Source organism: Leguminivora glycinivorella, chromosome 1 (genome assembly GCF_023078275.1).
Source record: "Leguminivora glycinivorella isolate SPB_JAAS2020 chromosome 1, LegGlyc_1.1, whole genome shotgun sequence".
Taxonomy (NCBI): domain Eukaryota; kingdom Metazoa; phylum Arthropoda; class Insecta; order Lepidoptera; family Tortricidae; genus Leguminivora; species Leguminivora glycinivorella.
Window position 1 is genome coordinate 10,061,325 of NC_062971.1, and position 23,174 is coordinate 10,084,498.

Genomic DNA, 23,174 nt, shown 5'->3' on the forward strand with positions numbered 1-23,174 from the left:
TGGCCGCTAGTCGTCACTTATTCTATGTATCTACACGATTTTCGCTCATAACATTTTAATTCATTAAATTGCTTTTAAAACGACTGGCAATTAAACAAGCAAGATTTCCATCAACAAGGAAGAATAAATTGCTCTTAGTTTAACTATTAACGAGTAACAGAAAGTTTTCATATTCTGGTTCCATCAAACGCAACACGGATCGGAACAATATCTAGTAGCTTTCAAAAGCTGTATTGCACGCACATTTCACCGCAATCGAAAGTTCATATTCAATTTGCCTGGTAGTGAAATTTTCATCTTTGTTCGTATCGCCATTTCCCGCGGAGGCGGCGGACCGCGAAACCGCAACACTCAGTCAGATCTCATAAACGGCTCCATAAAATACATACATACATCATATATTGATAATATGAACACTGAAAGCTTGATATGATTTTACTTCATCATCATCATTTAGGCCATTAGGGCTTCTGCTGCCATGCCAACTGCTGAGCAGAGGCCCTTCTCCGTGTACACCAATTACCCTGGCCCTGAGCTAGCTTATGGACGCCCGTCGCTTTTTTCATCAAAATTTCATATAATTTGGTTCATAATAAACGATCCCGTAAGAAAACTAATTATGCGTATGAATAATGCGTAGTATGTGTATTTTCCCAGGATCTGATGAATTAAATATACACATGGAATTAGTTTCGCTCCTAGGAGTAGCTAGTTTAAACTGTGAACATGGTTAACTTTGGGCTATTTGGCTAACTCTGCAACGAGCAAGAGGCCCAAAAAATTGAAAACAATCATATTAGCGGTCATTATCCGATTATATTAAACGATTAAACACATAATTTCCATAGTGTCAATAAATATTCAGGGGACAAAAAAGACTACGAGCTACATTTGTCAAAAGAAGTGCTCATCAGCTTTCCTTTTATTGCACATACTTAGATTGTTACATACTTTTTTCCAAATTATTCTGTTAATTATTATATTTTAAAAAGAAAGCTCAGGAAATTTCAACTATTAGCTTCAATTGGTAAAATATGGCATGTAATTAAATGACTTTTAAAATAAAAATCCGTGTCTTTAATTATCTCTCACAGCGTCAATTTGAAACGCTCTCATTTCCTAATCAGGTGGAAATTTAATTAGTCATTATATAAAATAATTATTATTTCCTTGATGGTCAAAGGTTTCCGCAAGTATTCTGGTTATGGAGTAATGTAGTCGACGTCATAGGAAACTTGATTTTAATTAGATTTCTACTATAATTACATGGGTATAAGGTAGATAAAGGCATCTAATATCATTTCATTTCAAACATTTATATTTGATATTTTATATCCCTACTAAAATTATCAATACATTCTTAAGAGGCTCTGTTTTCATAACTACGAAAACCATTTTAAGTTTGATCGGCATGGGTAAATGGATATTATTATTTACTTGGAATGATATATGTATCTACTATATGAATAATGAATAAAGATGATGACTAATAACATTAGGAATGATTTCATTATCATTCTTGTGTATTTTAATCATGGTGCGTTGCTATCATAGGCAAAAGACATGCCGCGTTAAGAATTGACCCAAAATGTGTACGAAGTAACAGACAGTCTCCATTAAAGCAGTTAGAATCATATTAAGATATTTAAGGCAAGGCGTAATATCTTTCTACCATAAGGCACACAAAGAGATACACGCCATTGTTGATTAATCCGGGGGTTCCATTCATGAGGTCCTATTGTTTCACTTGTCTTAAAAATTGAACCCCTTTCAAAACGTCAGGCTCGACGTGTCGACACCTCACTCGTCTAAAACCACAGAGTACTAAGTCAACTGTTGTCGTGCATTCATTTTAGAACTGAAGCAGCACCATTTGAAGTTTACATCGGAACAGTTTGTGAGATGATGATCAACTCTGTGGTTACTAGGTGGGAGGTGTGTCATGATGGGAACGGCCAGCAAGGATAGGAGAGATGACAAGACTGACTGTCGGTGTGACGAGAGCGATGTATTTAGTGACTTTGATGACTCGACCAGCTATGAGAATGGGGCAAGATTGATGGTTATTATGATCAGTATTTTGTTTCTTGAAAGTACTTAAGTATAAAAGTATGTGCGACTGGTAATTGAATAATTTTAGTCTGATGATGATGAAGAGGAAATGTAAATAATGTAAATATAGAAGTTAAACTGTCTGCTAAGATAAGTTCTAGAAGAAAATGGTTATTTACAAAGCTTAGAGCGTACCTACAGTAGATGTAGAGGTAGAGACTGAGTTACCTTTTCACCCCTAAAAGTGGAATATTATAAGTAACATATAACAACTAAAGAGGGCGTGCGTACTCCGATATCACGCCTCAAAAGCTATTAAGATGGAATGGAAACCTCTTTGAGCCTTAAAAGTGTTGCTTAGTTTGTATTACACAACTGGTGGAGCTGCCGAGTTTGCTGTCGGTGATAATATTTCAGAGATAAACAAAGGGCAATAGGAGTGTTAATGTTAAGTACGAGGCGAGTAGAAAACGTCCGCGCTTCAGTTGTGTGGTAATAAAGAGCCTTTTGTTGGAACTTCAATTGTTTATTTTTGTTACTATTGAATTGGTTATTTGTTATCAGAATACAATAACTAAATGGCTTTAAGTATTGCAAATATTCAAAGTTAGGTAAGTTTTTGACATTTTGTTACCAGGTTTAATTTTAAAAGCTTTAAGTTCGCAATTCGTAGGTTGACTGTTTTTGTTTCATTTCATTGCTAGATTGAGAACAGCACTACATCTCTATGCTCGGCCGTATATAGGTACGTATCTAGGCCTGTAACCCTTCATTCGCTCTATACATAACTATATGCTATTTCCGTAGCTTAAAAAAGTATTTGAGTAAAATATTACACTAAGTCTAGTGCGTGTAGATTGTAGAGTCATCGTAGCGTAACCCAATACGCGGCCAGCATGCAAGCTTGCTGTGCAAACATAAATACTCTGATGTTAGAGCTCCTGTTTTATTTGACGTTCATAAGCGCATGCCTAAAAACATGTTCATTTCATTTCATTTCATTTCATTTCATTTCATTTCCTTAGGAAGCGCGTTAACGTCAAAAAGCGCCTTTTGAGATATTTGTTGAATCTCATATCCAAAGCGAAGAGCCATCACTTATAGGGCTGTCTTCCGACTCTAAATCTAAATAAACGTTTGAATACACAACTGGAAGTAAAATCACCTACTCAAACATAGTTTGCTTCTTATATGTATTCATTTTAGGTTGATTATTGAAAAAATTGTTGTTTACAACCGAAAATAGTTGTTATGGATGTGTTGTAATGGTTTAGTGTTGAAATGGGGAAGCGATGCTATATTGTTCGAGAGGGAAAAATGGTCGCTTGACGCAAAGCAAGTATCAGTGCTTATTTACGGTTTACTGCTCAATTAGACATTTTCTAAGTGTATGTAAATACTACTAGAATCCACAAAAGTCAACACAATCACGTTCGAGCGCCAGAATACCTGAATGAAAGAAAATTAGCCCCTTTTATTTACATTATTTCGGATACGAGGAAACTAATAATGCATATTATTTTTAAGAATATGTAATTAGAAATTGTACAAAAAATCCGGGTCGATATGTTCGTTTTTCATCAGGTTCCTAAATTTGTCCAATTCTGCTTTTGTCAGCCATTCTTTATACCATAAAAAATATTTGGAAAGTAAAATACACTAGTGCAGAAACCTATAACTTTGAGCACATAATAGATATCATATATATTATTATACATATCATAAATTGAAACAAGAATATAAATTTAATAAAAGCTTAATGTAGGTAACTAGGCTTCGGCACGCTACGGGCACCCTCTTCGAAAAGCACCACGGGAAGCGAGTAAAAATACAAATGTCAAATAATGGGGGGAACGGGGGAACATCTCCTAATTAATTTGTCTTATTTTATCTCTGTAGCGACAGTGATGGCTTGTTCGTACGAGGGGATGGAAAAGTGATTAAATTCAGTGATGTAGGAATGACAACTAAATTCATGGGCGTATTCTGAATTTAATAACGGTTAATTTAATATTAATAGGTATTATGTATTCCAACGAGTGATTGTTTGTCTTTCTGGGTCTTCTAGCTTAAATCGCTAATCCTATTTCGTTGAAACTTGGCTAAGAGATCATATTAGTCCCGAAAATGACATACCCTTCTGGAAAATCAATAAAAGTCGTTGAAATAAGCGAGCGGATAGGTAATAAATTTGTATAATTTAATGAAAACCAGCAGTTAAAATCAGAATAGGCCGATTATGTATTAAGTCGTTAGTATTTGTTTTCCGTATTGTAGAATCCACTATAGGTATTTCATTAAAACGTAACTTAAACAACAATGGGTTAATTTGCTGGTGGTGTCCAACTCATTAATACATAAAACGTAAATTACACGCAAATTATTCATCAGTAGTGGCGTCTTCCGGATTCTTTTACAAATTTAGCAGGAAAATAGTAATTTGGTAGATTTATTCCTACATACATATGAGTTTTAGTATTATGGGCATTACATATGGTAAATGTATTCGTAGCAATGATATATTTAATTTATTTTGAAAATATATCTATTAAACCGCTATAAATTTAGCGTTTCATATATCAACTTTATATTTAGTTATTTTAAAATGTAACTGATCCATTTTTAGGGTTCCGTACCTCAAAAGGAAAAAACGGAACCCTTATAGGATCACTTTGTTGTCCGTCTGTCCGTCCGTCCGTCTGTCAAGACCCTTTTTCTCAGGAACGCGTGGAGGTATGAAGCTGAAATTTATATCAATTACTCAGGTCTACTGTCCCTTGAAGCTGTGAAAAAATCAAACTTCTAAGCCAACGCAATCAAAAGATAGAGCCGTTTATGCCGCAAATTTTCGACACTTGCAAGGGAATCAAAACCTACAGGGTGCTTCCCGTGAACTCAGAATCTTGAAATTTGGTACGAAGCAACGTCTTATAGCATAGATAAAGGAAAAATTACGAAAACCATAAATTTTTAGTTACATCACATAATATATTTTTTTTTAATAATTTTAACCTTACTACCCATTTCCTCATAAACGCGTAGAGGTATTAAATTGAAATTCATACCAAATTCAGGTCTATAATACCTTTAAGCTGTAACAAAATCAAACTTCTATGTCAACGCAATCAAAAGAAACAGCAATTTAAGCTGCATATTTTGAAACTCGCAAGTACTCGCAAGGGAATCAAAACCTAAAGGGTACTTCCAGTCGACCTAGAATCTTGAAATTTGGCATGAAGCAACGTTTTATAGCACACATAAAGGAAAAATTCCGAAAACCTTAAATTTTTAGTTACATTACAAAATATATATTATGACTCGATTGTCGTAATGAACGAACTTTGTAAACCTTGCAGGTTTGTACGGAACCCTCGGTGCGCGAGTCCGACTCGCACTTGGCCGGTTTTTTCCATGTTTCTCAATGTTTTCATTATTAAATAAAGTGTCCACCGGTTATACTATACATGGTATTTAGGCGTGTTTAGTGGATACGTGTAGAACTCAACATCATAGTGTAATAATGAAAAAAATGGATCAGTTACAATTGCCCCCTAGTCGAGATTTTCCCCGCTGTACCTTACTTACCGATCATAAATGCGGTTAATACGTTTGACAGAAATGTTTATTCCAGAATATTGATGAATTATTTAAGTAAAAAAACTTTTCGGTGGAGTATTGTACTATCGTCTCACGATAGAGTTGATTTTAATTGGATTTTTTTGATAAATTAAAAAAAAAACTTCTCTGTGGAGTGGAGTATCACATATGAGTCGATTTTAATCCGACATCATGTAGCTACAGTTTATCGACCTCGAGGGTTCAGCCTCGGGCAACCCTCGCGAAATCCCTGAACCGCAGCCAAATTGTTCTCAGTTGGTTAGCATGTGCAATCATCGAATCCGTGCATTCATTGAAATTTTAAAGTCAGTAATGTTGTTACTATGTTTGTTTGGTTGTATTAAGTTTGTTCGGTTCAAATCTTGCGAGCTAGATTAGATGTGCTGAATATATTTATTTGATTCAAAGCCTGCATACTCCTTTTCTGGCTCTATTTTTTTAATACTCAATCTAATGCTAATTTAAAAAAAAACTGGCTTTACAAAAGGAAAATACCAATTTTCTTTCTATGTCATCAGAAGTTCTCAGGGCGAATCAGTGGAAATCGAAAGAAAAAAACTTACATATACCAAAAATACAAATACAAAAAGTTTATTTCATTACCAGACATAGATAAAATATAGGATTAAATAGTAGGTATAGTTACAATGCAGAGATAAAATACAGTATATGGTTAGCAATAGTCCTCACACTAAGTCAAGCCTGTGACGTGGGGGCTCAATGAAATACCAGAAGATAAATGGCGATGCGAAGAATACAGATATAGCGAGAGTTAACAATGAATCTTAGCTAAACTAAAACTAATTATTAAGCTAATGATCAATTTCTGCAACTACTTTAACGAATGATATAAACTGTGCAATCAAACCTCTAATCCTAATAATCTAATGTGCCTCGTCCGCACCGGTGCGCGGGTGACAACCCCTACAGCTTGAAGGGGTAAGAGACACCGCTAATGAAAGTAATTAGCAAGATTACCACTAGTCATGCAATGTGCATTTCATTAAAAAACCGGCCAAGAGCGTGTCGGGGGTTCCGTAGTTTTTCGTATTTTTCTCAAAAACTACTGAACCTATCAAGTTCAAAACAATTTTCCTAGAAAGTCTTTATAAAGTTCTACTTTTGTGATTTTTTTCATGTTTTTTAAACATATGGTTCAAAAGTTAGAGGGGGGGGACGCACTTTTTTTTCCTTTAGGAGCGATTATTTCCGAAAATATTAATATTATCAAAAAACGATCTTAAAAAACCCTTATTCATTTTTAAATACCTATCCAACAAGATATCACACGTTGGGATTGGAATGAAAAAAAATATCAGCCCCCACTTTACATGTAGGGGGGGTACCCTAATAAAACATTTTTTTCCATTTTTTATTTTTGCACTTTGTTGGCGTGATCGATATACATATTGGTACCAAATTTTAGCTTTCTAGTGCTTACGGTTACTGAGATTATCCGCGGACGGACGGACGGACAGACAGACATGGCGAAACTATAAGGGTTCCTAGTTGACTACGGAACCCTAAAAATGATATAAATTAGAGATGGGCCGAATACGGACTTTGCCGAATACGAATATTCGGCCGAACATTCGGTTCAACTGTTACCGAACAGAACATTCGGCCGAATATTCGGTTCCGCCATATTTTAAATCCTGGCTTAGAGTTAAAAACTTTTCAATGGGTACTAAGTAATGGGTCTTAATGTTCCTGTAATTTAGTGCATAAGAAAATTTTGGTTTTTGTTTCTTAAGCTAGATACGTTATTTTTACTTTTTTACATAATTACTGTAGGTTCTTATATTTTAACGCATTTTATCTTCTTCTTGGTTCTATTTAGTTCCTTAGAATGCTGAAATAGGATGTCATTATGCGATGAAAAACAACACAAATTACGCTATTTAATTACTTTGTTTATTCGGTAAATATTCGGCAATGTAACCGAACTATTCGGCCGAAAATTTCATTAAAAAACTTGCCGAATATGCCGAATACCGAATATTTACCGAATATTCGGCCCATCTCTAATAAATTATCATTAGATGTGCAGCCAATTAGATCTATATTTTACTGTTAATAATTCAGTTTTACTGAAACAAATGATGGATAGTCTGAAAATCATTACTTCATAGGTATGGCAAAAAATCGTAAGTAATGTTAAAAAAAACATAAGGTACAGCGGGGCAAATTTCGGGGGGTAAACAATTACCTCCCCCCAGTCGAAATTTGCCCCGCTGTACCTTTAGTTACAAAACTAATCCATTTTTTCCATTATTACACTATGATGTTGAGTTCTACATGTATTCAGTGGACACGCCTACCATACAAATAACCGGTGGACACTCTATTTAATAAGGCAAACATTGTAAAACGTGGAAAAAATGGACCAGTTACATTTGCCCCTCAGTCGAGATTTGCCCTGCTGTACCTTACTGATTTACTACTTACAATCAGTCAATTTGAAATTACTGAAAAATGTTAAAGCAAACATATATAACGTAAATATCTACTTTTTTATATAAAACTAGATATAAATAGTTTGTTGAAACCTTTTTGTTATGCATGTAAACTGTCTGTCAGCGCTGGTCATCTGGATGACAGCTTGCGGCATATGCCACACGCCGTGGTCCATCCGCCGAACCAGGTAACTGTAAGATTAAAAAAAATAGTGCGGAAGTGGCGCGCGCATGTGCCCGGCTCGCTTTTCACGCGCGGGCGGAGGGTGCCAGCATCGACTACGACTTAAGCGAGGGTTCAGCCCGCGCGCGTTCAGTCAGCTGACGCCCGCCGACACAACCGCACGCCGTCTTTCACTCCGCGCCGGTTCCGCGCAGTGTCTCGTGATATAAACACCCCCTTCGTGTTTTACATAAAACCACAATGGCCACCTACGCTCAGTTCAAGCATGTCGAGCTCTACAAGATCGGCCATGGAAAGAACAGGTAAGGACAAAAAGGTTTCAGGCGAGGGATGCTGCGGATTTTTGACTGAAAACCATCTTTGTTTTGGGAAAGGTCAAGGGTTGTAATATGAGATAAAAATTTGACATTTGTTTTTCTCTTCCAGAATTTAGTATTTAATAAGAGGATACCATAGGATAGCTATGTTAATTAGCGGTATTATTTTAGACATCCTAAATAATTGTAAATCACTTAACGCTAAAAAAAATATATTTAAGGTAGTTTTAGACATAGACCATAAAATGCCTAGGTAAAATTTCCAAAAAAAATTTGTACATTACACACAAATTTATATGCGTATCTCGATTCTCATTCAATGTCAATTTTCTGGACTGAAATAAAAAAAATGTAAATAAAATCTTTGTATAAATTAAGCTTTACCAGGAACTGAACTCATTAACCTGAAAAGTGTGATTTTTGGTGACGAAAATGAGAGCTTACGTTAAAGTGCGTTGAACTCTACGTCGATATAACGCGGAGGTCACGCGCTACGTTCAAGAATTTTCAGCTTTTAGCCATCTTTTCAGTATTCGTAGACAACTAATATGGTAAATATGGCAAACTTAAGACACAGTTATTTTAGTAGAATCACAATGTTTTGAAATCACATTACTTCTTTCCTAATCCCGTTTATTCCCGCTTATTTTAATTGCTTACGTATTGACATTATTGACAAGGCTCGTCCTTTCTGATACTAGAGTCTATTTAGAGTCATACATACATACATTCACGCCTGTATACCACAAAGGGGTAGGCAGAGCACCTGAACTACTAGTTTCAGTGCCACTCTTGGCAAAAAGGGGTTGAAAGAAATCCAAATTGTGACATTGCAGTGACAGATTGCCAGCCTCTCGCCTACGCCACAATTTAACCCATATCCCACAGTCGACTTCTACGACACCCACGGGAAGAAAGGGGGTGGTGAAATTCTTAACCCGTCACCACCATTTAGAGTCATAAGTCATAAAATATTTAGAGAGGTTCCCTTATATTATTCCCTTTTTGCACAGACTCTAACTGAAAACTTGAAAAGTGACAAATCAGTTGCATTTTATAAAGAGTACCCGTGACCTCCATGTGAATAGCCAAATGATTTGTTCACGATTTGTTACTTTTCAGTTACTCTGTGCAAGAAGAGGAGACTCAGTACTCTTGTCACTCCGTAATTTGTAATCATGCATTTCCTAATTTAAAAAAAAACCGTATATATCTGATATCCGTAGAAGCAAAGGATTTAGTATATCAAAAACTATGTTTAGCAATAAATATTTGTACATAATGGAAACTTGTACAAGTTAGCATTTTGTATAGAATTTATTAGCATTAATTTCCGAACTGTCGACCTCGTTCCTTAATCATGTCGAGGCTACATTTCGTGGGACTGCGCCCTTAGCGAAGGTAATATAAGTTCATTTTAAACTTATGTAAGTGTATGAAAAAAAATAATCAAAGAGTTTTGAATGATTCAAGGTTATTTAGTTTCATTAGACTTATATTGACCGAGATATAGACCACAGGAAGGTAATCACGGTCAATATAAGTCTAAAAAAGACTTAATTTTAATATTTCGCTACAATATATCGTCACTACTTTTAAAAAAACTTGTATCTTCGTCTGTCAATGAAAAGAAAATTGTAGTAAGTATGTATGGAATGCATATAGACTTACTGCGTTTTAACTTTGAGGAACAGCGTGAGATACGAGATTTTTTAAAAGTAGTGACGATATGCTGAAGTCTCAATCTTAGTTCGCACTCAGCAAAAGCATATTTTTGAAAGCGTTCGATTTTGTCACACTTGAAAATCTGTGGAATACCTAAATATTGGTTTAGACGGGCGATAGAAATTAGTCATCCTTTCTCTCCTAGTCACCCTTTAAATTAAATAAGTAGAATTCAAATATTTAGTAGTAATCTGTATTGAACTAAAATACGAAATCGAGAAGTCGAGATGGTTACGTCGTAAAAAAACAACACTGTACTTATGCAGAGTTAAAGTAGCAAAAGGACAAAGAGGTAAAACGATACAATATGTATATTGTGTGTTTTCCTGAAACATTGTTTTTCTGATTCATTGTGGTTGATGTGTTTTCCGCAGCAAATGTCACTGATCTGTAAATACGCATAAAACTTTTCACATAGTTTGACGGGAATCGGTTACTATTAATACTCTTGCTCTCAGACAAAGATGAATATGTAGATGAGAAATGCATTGGTTGTAACCTAAGATTACTAGCGGTTGATTTCTATCATCTACACTGGTGTCTACCTCAGGAAATGGAAAAGGCAACCGTGGACAAGAAGACCTAACCATAATATATGACAGCATTTTTGAAATTACTTAATAAAAATAAAGAGTTAAATGCCCTTTAAAGAAACGAGTTCCATTTTTGCTGTTATATTTCATCCATTTTATTCATAACGCACAAAAACTAAAGCAGGCTTTAATATAAAATACCAAAAAATCTAATATTAGCACAAGGCCCACAAGGGCACCCCATACGCAGACCAATCGCGTGCCGGCGTACACATTAGCATACCCTAGGAAACGGGCGATTACGGACAGACAGACGAAGCCGACGCCTCGGCGTCCTTTCTTCTATCACTCTAATAAAACTAGTCCTGACCTTCATAACCCACTGACCCCGAATCACTTTGATAGCTGGTGTCCGTCGGTATTTTCAAAATTGGAGCAGAAAATTAGCGATGAATAGATTTGTTCATAAAGGAAGCGATTTGGTTCACAATCCGTAGTGCAGTATAGCCTAGTTATAAAAATTAATAACATCATTAACTGTCTTTGTTATACATAGGTAAATGTCAGATTTGTCAGAGTTATTTTCAGTTATTATTTCTTGGGTTTTATGCTATCCATTACTTACTTAATCAGCTGTTACATAGAGTATGGGTTTTATTTCTAAATAGTTCAAATAGTAATATTCGGCTCTTAATATCCATAAAACAATGTTATAAATGAATATTGCAATAAAACCACAACTTGCAGCGAACAAGTAGAGGTCTTATAAAGTAATCGCTTTTTATTTGTTATGGTTCTGTTTCTTTCCCTTGGAGGCACGGATCAAATGACTACATGTGGAGGGAATAGTCAGGAAACTGTAAATTTGTAAACGAAGCTACGAATACGTCGAACACAGGATCCGATTCGCAATTGTCAGTTTTTTTCAGGAGATGGATTATAAAGTTGAGTGGCCGGGCCGGGTGGGCATACGGCATACTCGTATGAGTCGTACATGGCATGCCTTGTATTGTATCACTGCATTCACAGCTTTTTAAAAGTGTTGAGCAGCTTTCACACCTCACGTTGTTTTGCCGCCGCTAAGTGACCATTTACGCCGCTAAATGCCACTAATAGTTTAATTTGACTTGTTCAAATGTTGACTACCAAAGCTACTGAGCAAGTCAGCACATAGTCCAACTTTGTTCGGTTCAAATTTACTAACGAGAACAAATGAAATAAGCGCGTCTATTTAAATAATAGCAAACTTTCACTAAGTGGTACGTAGTCGTATTTTTAACATTTGTGGAAATGTGAACTGTCATGAACAATTGAACATGCTGATTGTATTTTTAGACTCCGAAAACAATTATTTGATTTGAAACAACACAATAATAATTATGAAGTCCCAAGATAGGTCTTATAACAGAATTATTAAATTTAGCAATCTCACAATTTTGTTTTCATTCAGCCCCTTATTGGCTTAAAGTGGCACTGAAACTTGAGTAGTTTCATGTACTCTGCACATTCTTGAATTTCTGTTTTGCCCTATGGTTGACTGGTAGAGGCTGCCTTAAGGCATCAAGTCCGCCATTTGTACTTTTTCCGTTATGCGATAAAGTTTAAATAAATAAAAATATTATGTGCGTATTTGATCTTACTTTCCACAAATTATCGCTATGACGTTTAACAATTAAGTACCTATCTTACTACTACCTAATATAAAATGTAACGAAACAATGCATATTTAGAGATTATTACGAACTTTAACTCCTAATATTTTGGAATATGAAAGAGAATATAAGTAAATTGAAATGATTTGTACCCGTAGGATCCGGGCTAAATATGCTTTACTTGTTTAATCTTATGCCAAAGTAACACGGAGCAGCGCCTTAATGGCTTTTTGTAAGAAGGCTAACATCACCTCGTATGGTAGTATTTAGACCATTATATTGTCGATGCAAAAACTGAATTGAGCCGTACGACCGCATTTTATCGATAACCATGGCTTCAGAAACACTTTGTACATAGATTCTACAACATGTCTACACGTTTTTTGTGACTTTACTGTATCGATTGAGCGACAGTTTCAAAGTCAAACACCTATGTTTAAATTTAGTTACGACTGCTATACATGTTCCTTGTCATTTGAACTTAACCCGTGTCGTCCATTGAACTTGTATGATTATTTAATGTAATGACCACCAATTTATATTTTGTTGTATTTACCTCTACAACTTTAGTAGTTGGTCCAAACTAATGGAAACTACTCAGGGTTATTTACAAATACCTACATTTTATATTAGGGTAGGTAATTTGGCTATTTTCGGAGTCTTTGTTTTTTTGTCCAAAAGACAATGGTTAGGCATATCAAATTAAGAAGATTTGGAACATATTAATGTAATTAATTTCAAATGTCGTTTGCTAGACAAGGTTATACGTCGCGTGCCATTGCAAATTTAATACGCAAATAAACAGTCATTATTGCCGCATTGCCTGATTTCGCCGAAAAAATGTCACGACATGATAAAGTACGGGTTTACGAGCCCGGGGAAACCGGTGAGCGGACGGGTATTTACGAATTTATATTCAGATCCTAGATTTGTAGAAGTTATAAAGCAACTTTATTAAATGTTTCATCAACGTCACCATTAAATACTTATTTAAGAATCCCGCTCTATTTGAAAATAGTTAGCTACGTATGTTTTTCTTAAATCTAAAAATGGTTGAACGAGGAACTCGATTTTAAGAGCCCGCCATGCCATATATGTCATTTAGATTTAAATATGTGTATAACTCTGAAAGCCTAATGTATGCAGGTAACTAAAAACCCATTTTGTCGCGGTCAGCGCATAACAACTTAAAGGAAATGTTTAAATGTGTTCACATCACTAAATGGACGTTAGGTCAGTAAAGATCGCTTCAAAAAGCAATAAAATGTAAACCGCACAGCTATATGCTCTATAGTCCAAGATTGCTTTATTATTATTACAAATCGGACATTTGGAGTGTGAAGACCGCTTTTAAAGGTAATAAAATGTAGAACGGTGTAAATTTACTGTGGTCTCAATGGACCAAGATCGTTCCTAATGTAACATGACATCTCGGCTGTCCCAGCTTAACAATAAAATTGACAGCTAAATGATGGCAAACATGTCAATGTACGACTTTCGTACAATGTAAGGTATAGGTACGAGTACATTATGTCTTATGTCCAGTTATTTTTGTACATATTTAGTTCATATTCGTAGATATATGTATGTATGTACGAGTGTATAAATTCTGTCCACATATAATACGCGGCTGTCGTTATAAATAATGCCGTTGTGAAATGCGTCTATAGAATATGTTACCAACATAAAATATGTAAATATATATTGGCCCTTTGGCTATATTTTCCAAATTTTAACAAAACAGTTTGTAGGTTACAGCTCTCCAAATAAACGGACTTCAACGCGATTGTAATCTATTTGGTTACTGTTTCGTCCGTATATTTTCACGAGTGTTGGTTAAGTTGACCATAATTTTTTTTTATTTGTATTTGCCAGCAGTTCTCGAAAAGTTTGTACAAAAATTAAGGAAAAAGTTAAATTTGTTTTTCTTATTCCTTTTTTGTTACCAAGATTTATTTCATGAATTGAGATTTTAGTAAGTTTTATTTGGTCATTAAGGTACCTACTCTAGTATCTATATTTTCTTAATTATAACAATTATCCTGTATATATCTTACGAAAGTCGACATATCTCTAAATGTTGGTAACAAAATAGGATCAATTAAAATTTGCTGACATTGCATTGTTTTAATATACAGGTAGGTACAGATTTTATCTAACTTAATTACGATTCATTTGATCGTGTTCACAGGCTAATTCGAACGAAAGGCGAAGAATTGAACTGTAGGCTATTCTCCTTATACTGATCAACATTTGTTCAGTGACTTTTAAAAATTATGAAGTCTTTAAATTTTTAAATTTTCATACAAAATAAATATTAGCTTTAATGTACGCCATTATTGTTGTCATTGACGTTGTCTGTCACACTTTAGACTTAACAGAATTCGCAATACATTACCTCTTAGAAAAAACTTTCAAGGGTGATAAAAATCAAAATACAAGTTATTTTTAAAAGTCGCCGAACAAATGTTGATCAGTATAAGGAGAATAGCCTAGAGTTCAATTCTTCGCCTTTGTTACAGGCCCCACTCTGTATATCTGCTACTTGCACCGAGGGACCATCAAAATGATTGATTTTATGAATTAGTATTTAATGAGGAATTTTTAATAGGCCATTTTATGGCTCTTATCTGTTTCGTGCAATTTGCTGCGATACATTAATTCTTGCCCCCGCGATGAATATTTTATAGGTATCGCATTAAACCACAGTTAGCAAGTATGGGTGATATTTGTGCTAATTATGTATCACAGGTCGTTTAGCATGTTCATGTGGCGCTGCCCTGATTACCTACATCGATAAAAAGCCGAGTTGTATGGGAGGATTACTGTTATTACTGTTTTGGGTATTATTTCGTTATAATAGAATATTGTACGTATTTTTTCAGGTGAAACATGATTTTGACCTGCCACAATAAAATAAATGTCATACCTACTTTAGTGAAAAATTGACTATAGGTAGATAGTTTCTCAAATATATAATATATAAAAAAAATACGAAGAAAGAGTATACTATGCGTTGACGGCGGAGCGCATCGTGCAATCCGTTACGCGCCTGCACCGCGTTTTTTTATCGTTTTATCGTGTCGCGATTATCGCCGGCCCGTTAGATCGACGCATGCGCGTAATTTGTTGCCGTACGTGGAGAACGTCGTATATGCTTACGGATATTATTGACACATACTTCTCAAGATTTTACACACAAGAAAATGGTGTACCTAATCCCATTTGTCTACGCCCCGCTTGACCGCTATCGACGATGATAAACGGGAATCATCCAAATGAAGCAACTCCGTCACCGGTCCGAATCCAAACTAAAGATTGCAAGCTCAAGTCACCGCAGTAGGGCATTAGTTATTTGGATGATGGACACGATACGCGTATAAGTACATTATGTTCCTAAAATGTGTACTCATATGTTTAACAAGACTAATAAGTGACTCCGTTTGTATTGAACAACGGTCGTCTAAACCCGCCTTAATAAATTACTCGTACCTACACTTATAATGCAGTTGACTCGGCCCGCGCAACTAGTTTATTATCTTTCACAGGACGAGAATACCTTTTAGCGTTAACATTCTTGAAAAGTTTTGAAGGCTAGTGTTGAGTTAGAGCAGTAATTACGAGGAAAGCAGGTATAACCGGGCCGGACGCAGAGGTATTTCAGTTTAATGAGCCATTGTAAACGAAATGTAGCGAGTGTCCCGACATGACTCAGATTATGGCACTTATCTTGATGATCCGGTAAAACGTTTGTACAACTTGCCCCCGACTTTAAACGGGACAATAATACGGTTGGTTTGTTTACTTTTAAGTAGGTACAACATTTTTGAACGAAAAATATATTATATACTTCCTCCTCCTCCTCCTCTCCTCTCTTTCTTATCCTCTAAAATTATTTTATAAAAAGGTGTAGGTACATTAATACATATTTTAATTGATAGATCTATGAGGAATTACCATAGTAGAATTTTACTTGTAATAACCTAATGCATGGTCTATTTTTTTATTGCGTAGGACGCAGGCGATAAATTTGTACAGAATGTCATATACCATATACCTAATGCATGACTTAAAATTTACACACTGAATATTACGTGTCCCAGATTAATTCATTCAGTCATGATCTCATGATGTGTGTAATGCCATCCAACACTTATTTTAAACAGTTTTTAATTAATGTAGATTAATCACACCCACATTCAATCCACAGATGCATTTATCATGCAATCACTGTTTTCTCTTTGATTTATAGTTCACAATAAAGACGCCAAGGTATTAAATATCAGGTGTTGGTATTTACAGAGGTTAGTCAGGTCTCGGCGACTTACTCGGCCAGTTAATAACCGCCCTTACATTAATTCTATGCTCATAGAAAATTACGTTACAAAGATCATTTGCAATTTTTCATCTTGATTGCCGTTTATTTATTTTAATGCTATCGTAAATACGTTTAAAAGTGAATTGTTTGTTATTTACATTTACTTAATGCCTTATAAAACGAAGAATACCTAGATAACTACACTACATGACTCAAGATACGATTATAAATATAAATATCATATTTAATATACAAGCCTTGGATGTAAAGACAAAATAGGGTGTGAAGACTGATAAGTGTTCTACTGATTGTTTGTGATTTGTAATAGTAACTATTTTACTCACCGGGATTGCGTGTGACAACAACTGCGTGTTCTCGATTGTTTGCCCCCGGGCATAGTTAAGAGGATACGATACCGAAGCACGAATTCAAATTTGAGATTTTTAGGTCTTTATCGCCGTCGCGCTGACGGGGGTGGAACCCACAGAGAGGCCCTGTGTGCGTGCGCGCGGCGCACGCACACACCCGCGTCCGCGGCCGGCGCAAGTACTTACTCGCGCTCAAGCGCTCTCTATATTTGTCTAGTTTCGGACTTTTGATGCATAATGTTTTGGACTCCGTGAAGATATTAACTTGACTAAAATGCAAATTTGTAATGTTTTAAGGAATGGTAGAAACAATTCCTTATCTTATACATAATGTGATTATCTTAAAAGATGATTTCTTTTAAGATAGTCACATTGTTAGCGAAATAAAGTTATTCGGTATGTAAAAAGCTAAAACCTTTTCGACTTCAAAGAGAAGCCATATTATAGGAGTAGGTACGTACAATCAACCAATTAATCTGAATCCTAGGTCATAGGCCAATCTAGACCCTTTCACAGTAAACGTAAAACTGACTTCTGTAGCAAATAAAGGACGGTGTTCTAGAGTTGCCTAGGATTCTACATAATTGGTTGACAGTATCTACCTACCAAAAATGTATGTGAATCTTATTCTTTTTTTGCACATATTTGACAGAAGTGACAGCGTAGGAAAATTTAACTAGGTAACAATTTGGTACCTATTATACTTACCAGACACCGGATTATGTTCCAAGGTAATTTGAACTTTTTAGCAGAATTCTAACAAAAAATCTGCCAAAGCATAAAGACCTTTTTCAGATGGAAAGCTACATATGCATCTTATATTTCTAATTTTCTAGGGTTGTGTATACATATTACCTACCTAGCATTAGAAATACAAGGTTTAGCACAGAACAAGACCAACCATAAAAATGCTTAACTAATTTGCCAGCTAAATTTAAACCTAGGTATCGGTACTTAAACGTATTGATTGATATTTTTATTATTTAAAACTTATTTACCATAGAATTAAAACGTATATAACACTCATTTTATCTACCAACTAAGGGCATCTGTAATCTACATACAAATAAGGCCCGGTTAAAAGTCTCGAAATGTTATGTACATTTTATAATTAGATAAGTGTAAATGGGTCAGAAAATTGGGTCCATGTGCAATTGTGCATTAAGTAGGTGCACTTTTCCCAAATTGCTGCATGTATGAAATAAGGCCCATCAGTAACTTAACAAAAAATAAGGTATTTACATACCGAATTAAGCGTAATTGTGTCGCTTAACTTCAAACCTGGATAAATCCATTCTGCTACAAGGTTAATATATACAGTCAAACCTGGATAAGTGAGAACTGGATAAGTGAGAAAACTCTATAAGTGAGAGTAATAGCCAGGACCCGTCATTTTAAGCTCCCAAAACCTCTATTAGCGAGAAACAGAAACCTCTGTAAGAGAGAGTCGTTTTTCCCTCATAGACCTCCGTAAGTGAGACTGCTACTTATCTATACCTCTATAAGCGACAGTCGAGCTTTATTTACAAATTTAACATGTGCTATTTTATGACTCATTCTTAACTTTCGTGGAACTTCCTACCATTGTTTTTGTATTCTCGTCAATATTGTTCCTATTCTATTTCGTGGAACTAAATAACTTTATTGTTGTTATTTTATCGCATTCTTTTCAAATGGACACGTGTGCCTGTGTACCGTCCTGTTTGTCAGACTTACTCAGTTTATAGTTTTCAATTGCGAAGGAAGCTTCGACGATTTCGTTCAAATTGACGACGACGTAACTACCGCTGGAGAACTAACCGACGACGATATCGTTAAGAATTGTGTGAACACCTGTATTGCTGGAAATGACAGTGAAGACGAGGCACAGATTCCGGAAACAGAAATAAAGATCATTCCAATGAAGCTAGCTTTGAATGCGTTGGAGACGGTGCATCAGTACTTTGAATACGCGGCGGTTGTTGATCAAGCAATATTTGACAAAATTTATGAGTTAGAGATTAGAGAAAAACATTCAAAATACAAAAACAGAAACCCAAACGAAATTGACGGATTTTTTTGAGTGAAAATAAGTTCTAAATAAAATAAAATTACATAGTACATGAATTTTTGTTTTGTTTTCGTAAGCATTTAAAAATATATACTTATGTACATAATATATGTTGTGCATATCATGCACATAATTTTATCATAATAAATATTTACTACATTCGTACTTGCTGTGACTTGTTATTGCTGCGTACCCCTATAAGAGAGAAACGCTACCCATGTACCTGCATTAGCGAGAAACTCGGGTTAGTGAGAAACCTCTATAAGCGAGAATGAGATTGTGCTCCCTTGAACTCTCGCTTATCCAGGTTTGACTGTATTTTTTATATATTCAATCTTAAAGCAGAATGGATTTAAGTACCCAAGTTTGAAACTAAGCGATACAATTGATAGTATGTATCTAGGAGATATTTTCTTTACAAAATCGTATTATTCAAGAGCGCTATGATAAACGCACATCGAAATAAAGTAAAATTTACAATATTTACCGATGAGATTGTGCTCTGTGTGTAATGGTAAACATTAATAATATATGAAAAGTAATTGTTTCAGTCAGAGCATCTTCACTCGTCAATTTCGTCTTACTCTTTAGTTGTGAAACATGGGTGACAAAGGACGGTCGCCGGAAGGAAAAGAATAAAAATATACGGATACCTATATATATTATAATATTTATCCCGTAGGACAGCAGGTTACTTCAAAGTACTTTAATTAACTACCTAATTTTAATGTTGTCTTCGGTTCCCGTCGTCGTTCGTCGTTCGTCGAATCCCGGTAAGGGTATTTATTTGTGTGATGAGCACAGATATTTGTTCCTGAGTATGTATTTATCTATTTAAATATGGTTTTGTATTTATCTATGGGATATGGGTTAAATTGTGGCGTAGGCGAGAGGCTGGCAACCTGTCACTGCAATGTCACAGTTTCGTTTTCTTTCAACCCCTTATTTGCCAAGAGTGGCACTGAAGCTTTAGTAGTTTCATGTGTTCTGCCTACCCCTTTATGGAATACAGGCGTGATTGTATGTATGTATGTTATCTATTTAAGTATGTATTATTTATTTATTTATTAGTAAAAACATGTTTACATGACATTACAGTAAAACCAATGCGTCACGAAACTTAGATAACAAAAAAGAAAAAAAAACAGTAAGTAAGAACATGAAAAAAAAAACAATAAAGTTTAAAACTAAACAATTTATTTGGGCGATGACGTAACAGCGTGGCTCCGTTGCGTCGTTTGCCCCGGTGTAGGATTCGGCAAGTTGCCCCGGAATCGCCGAAAAACCACACCTTTCGGTCTGCGCTCGCGATGGTGTCCTGCGCTATATCGTCGCCTAGCACCCATAGTACAAGCTTTGCTTAGTTTGGGGCTAAGTTGATCTGTGTAAGGTGTCCCCAATATTTATTTAATTACTTACCATAATCATAATGTAATAAAATGTGCATTTTTTCGTGGTTACCAACATGCATACCAACCATAAAAATGCTTAACTAATTTGCCAGCTAAATTTAAACCTAGGCTATTTAAACGTTATCTATACGTATTTATATACTTTTATTATTTAGATCTTATTTATACTTTTCGGCAAAGCATTTTTGTTACCGCAGAATTAAAACGTTGGTAATACTCATTTCATCTACCTACTAAGGGCATAATTATGTAATGTTGCTTGTGCAAACAAGGCCCGGTTATTAAGTTTCGAAATGTTATGTACATTTTATAACTTGATAAGTGTAAATGGTTCAAAAATTTCGTGCAGTAAGTAAAAAAGTAAAAAGTAAGTATTATTAAACAGAAAAACTATGGGTCTTATTTGATGCAGGTATGAAATAAGGCCCATGCCGCCCATGTGTCCACATGTTCACAACCTTCGATACCCAAGAAGTAGCGTTGCGGAAATAGAGATGGATCGGATATAATCTTCAAAGATGAGCTATCATCAGCGCCAGTATTTGAGTGGTGGCCTCAGAGTGGAAGGCGACCCCGCAAACGCCCAGTACTTATGATACACAATACACATAAACACAATACATTATAATATAATATATTGCCCCGTAGGACAGCAGGCTACCCCACACTACTTTAATTAAGTACCTAATTTTGTCCCTTTAAACTTAATATGAAATAAAGTCTGCATATCTTGACCACATTGACCTTGACGCACTGCTTGTTAAGACTTGAACCCCTCTAATTTAGAGTACCATATCCTAAATGCATAGTCCTGAATAAATGTGTTTTAGACGACAGACCGTAGTATAAATACTTATCACAAAAATTGATGATTGAATTCATGAACACAATGTTTACACAAAGTTACAAAACTTAAGAAGCGAGAGATGGGCCTTATTTAGAGAAGTAACTATTTAGGGTATTTTGTGATTCTATGTCTGCGAAGAAAATATACAAAACGGCATGATTGATAAAACTTAGAAGAAATATAAGCACTGGGCCTTATTAAGGGCAGGTACTGGTACCAACCTGAACAAACTATGTATTACTAAATAAGGCCCATCATTTTTTTAAATATTTTAAAACATGACTTAAATTATTAATATTATGTATGTTTTTATTGTGTGTAAATAAGTACATATAATATGACTAATGTAACTACTTACCTAATTGGTGTTCGGCAGAATAGTAATAAATAAACAATGATGACCGAATACCAAATTTTCGGCAAAATGGCTGAAAAGACCGAATACCAAATAGTTGCCTAATATTCGTGGAATCTATCGTAAAATACAGCATAACTTTATAATTGTTACTAGTAAACCAATGACGAGAAAAGTTATGCATGTATAAAATAAACCTATACCTGTATGCAATTGTTACGTACCTATACTTATAAAAATATGGACTTAGTATTTCCACAGAATATATAATACAGATTCAAACTTTCACGATTTTTACACATATTTAAAATTGCAAACGGGACTTAATCGCGTATTTACTATGTTTTAAACACTAACCTCCGACGTTTCATGGACGGCATTGTCCCCGTGGTCTCGGAGCAGACTGGTCTTTTTGGACCACCAATTTTAAATATGAACATTACGTATTTCTAACTAAAAAGTTCGTCAAACACGGTATGTCGATATTTCGACGTAGTATATCGATAACTTTTCACATCACTAGATTATCGACATTAGATGTCGAGTATTTCCCATCACTTTATTTCAGTGTACGTATATAAAAACTTAGCCCCGCCCCTAAATTTGGTGCGATAGGGACAACTGCAGCTCAGGCGCGAAATCCCGCGTAAAAACTGCAAAAATCGAGGTTCCGCTCTCGACTGTTTCCTCCTCCAAAACTTAACCAATCGTTACGAAATTTGGAAATCAGAATGACAAGGAAATTATCTGTGTCGGACCGTTTCGTTTTTTTGGATAATTGATCTCAGTTTTGAATACCACGCCTTTCTTTCTGGCAAATTCAATTAAGCCGTTTTGGCCAACTTTGAGAGGCTCTAATTCCTTTTAAAACAAAAATATCAAAAAAAGCAAAACGGTCCGACACAGATATTGATAATAAAAGTCTGTGTTGAAAAAACCATTGATCTAGCTTCAAAAACCAGAGAGGAAACAGGCGAGAGCGTTTGTATGGAGAAATGAGGGGTATCGTAGCGTCTTAAGGATACTCCCATTACTCCCGGTTTCTACCTTGCCTTTCATACATTTTCAATTTGAACCGAACCCCGAAAGAGGACATGGAAGCTAGAATGTCTTATGTGTATATGGAGAGAGAAGATGCTGAGAACTTTCTGGAATATGACGGCAGCGGTCGTGCCAGTGTAAATGAGACCTAACGGGTTGCCGGTCGTGACCGCCGCGTGCGCGCGGCGCGTGCAACGTCTAAATTTACAGGTGCAGCGGAAATTGTAAACAGAAGGGCAACTCGAT

At 35.5% G+C, this 23,174-nt stretch overlaps 1 protein-coding gene across 4 annotated transcripts in view; it reads left to right on the top strand.

The window, feature by feature from the left end:
* LOC125228093 (microtubule-associated protein Jupiter) overlaps nt 1-23,174 on the top strand; it is a 182,137-nt gene that overhangs the window by 82,818 nt on the left and 76,145 nt on the right. For 2 of the 4 annotated variants that reach the window (XM_048132578.1, XM_048132721.1), the window contains exon 1: nt 8,427-8,612. The exons of 1 other annotated variant lie outside the window; for it this stretch is intronic. In XM_048132578.1, coding sequence (XP_047988535.1) covers nt 8,551-8,612 — 62 coding nt within the window. In that variant the 5' untranslated portion in view covers nt 8,427-8,550. Of the gene's footprint in view, nt 1-8,426; nt 8,613-23,174 lie in introns of those variants that run through there. One more of the 4 variants, XM_048132791.1, reaches the window with a different exon arrangement.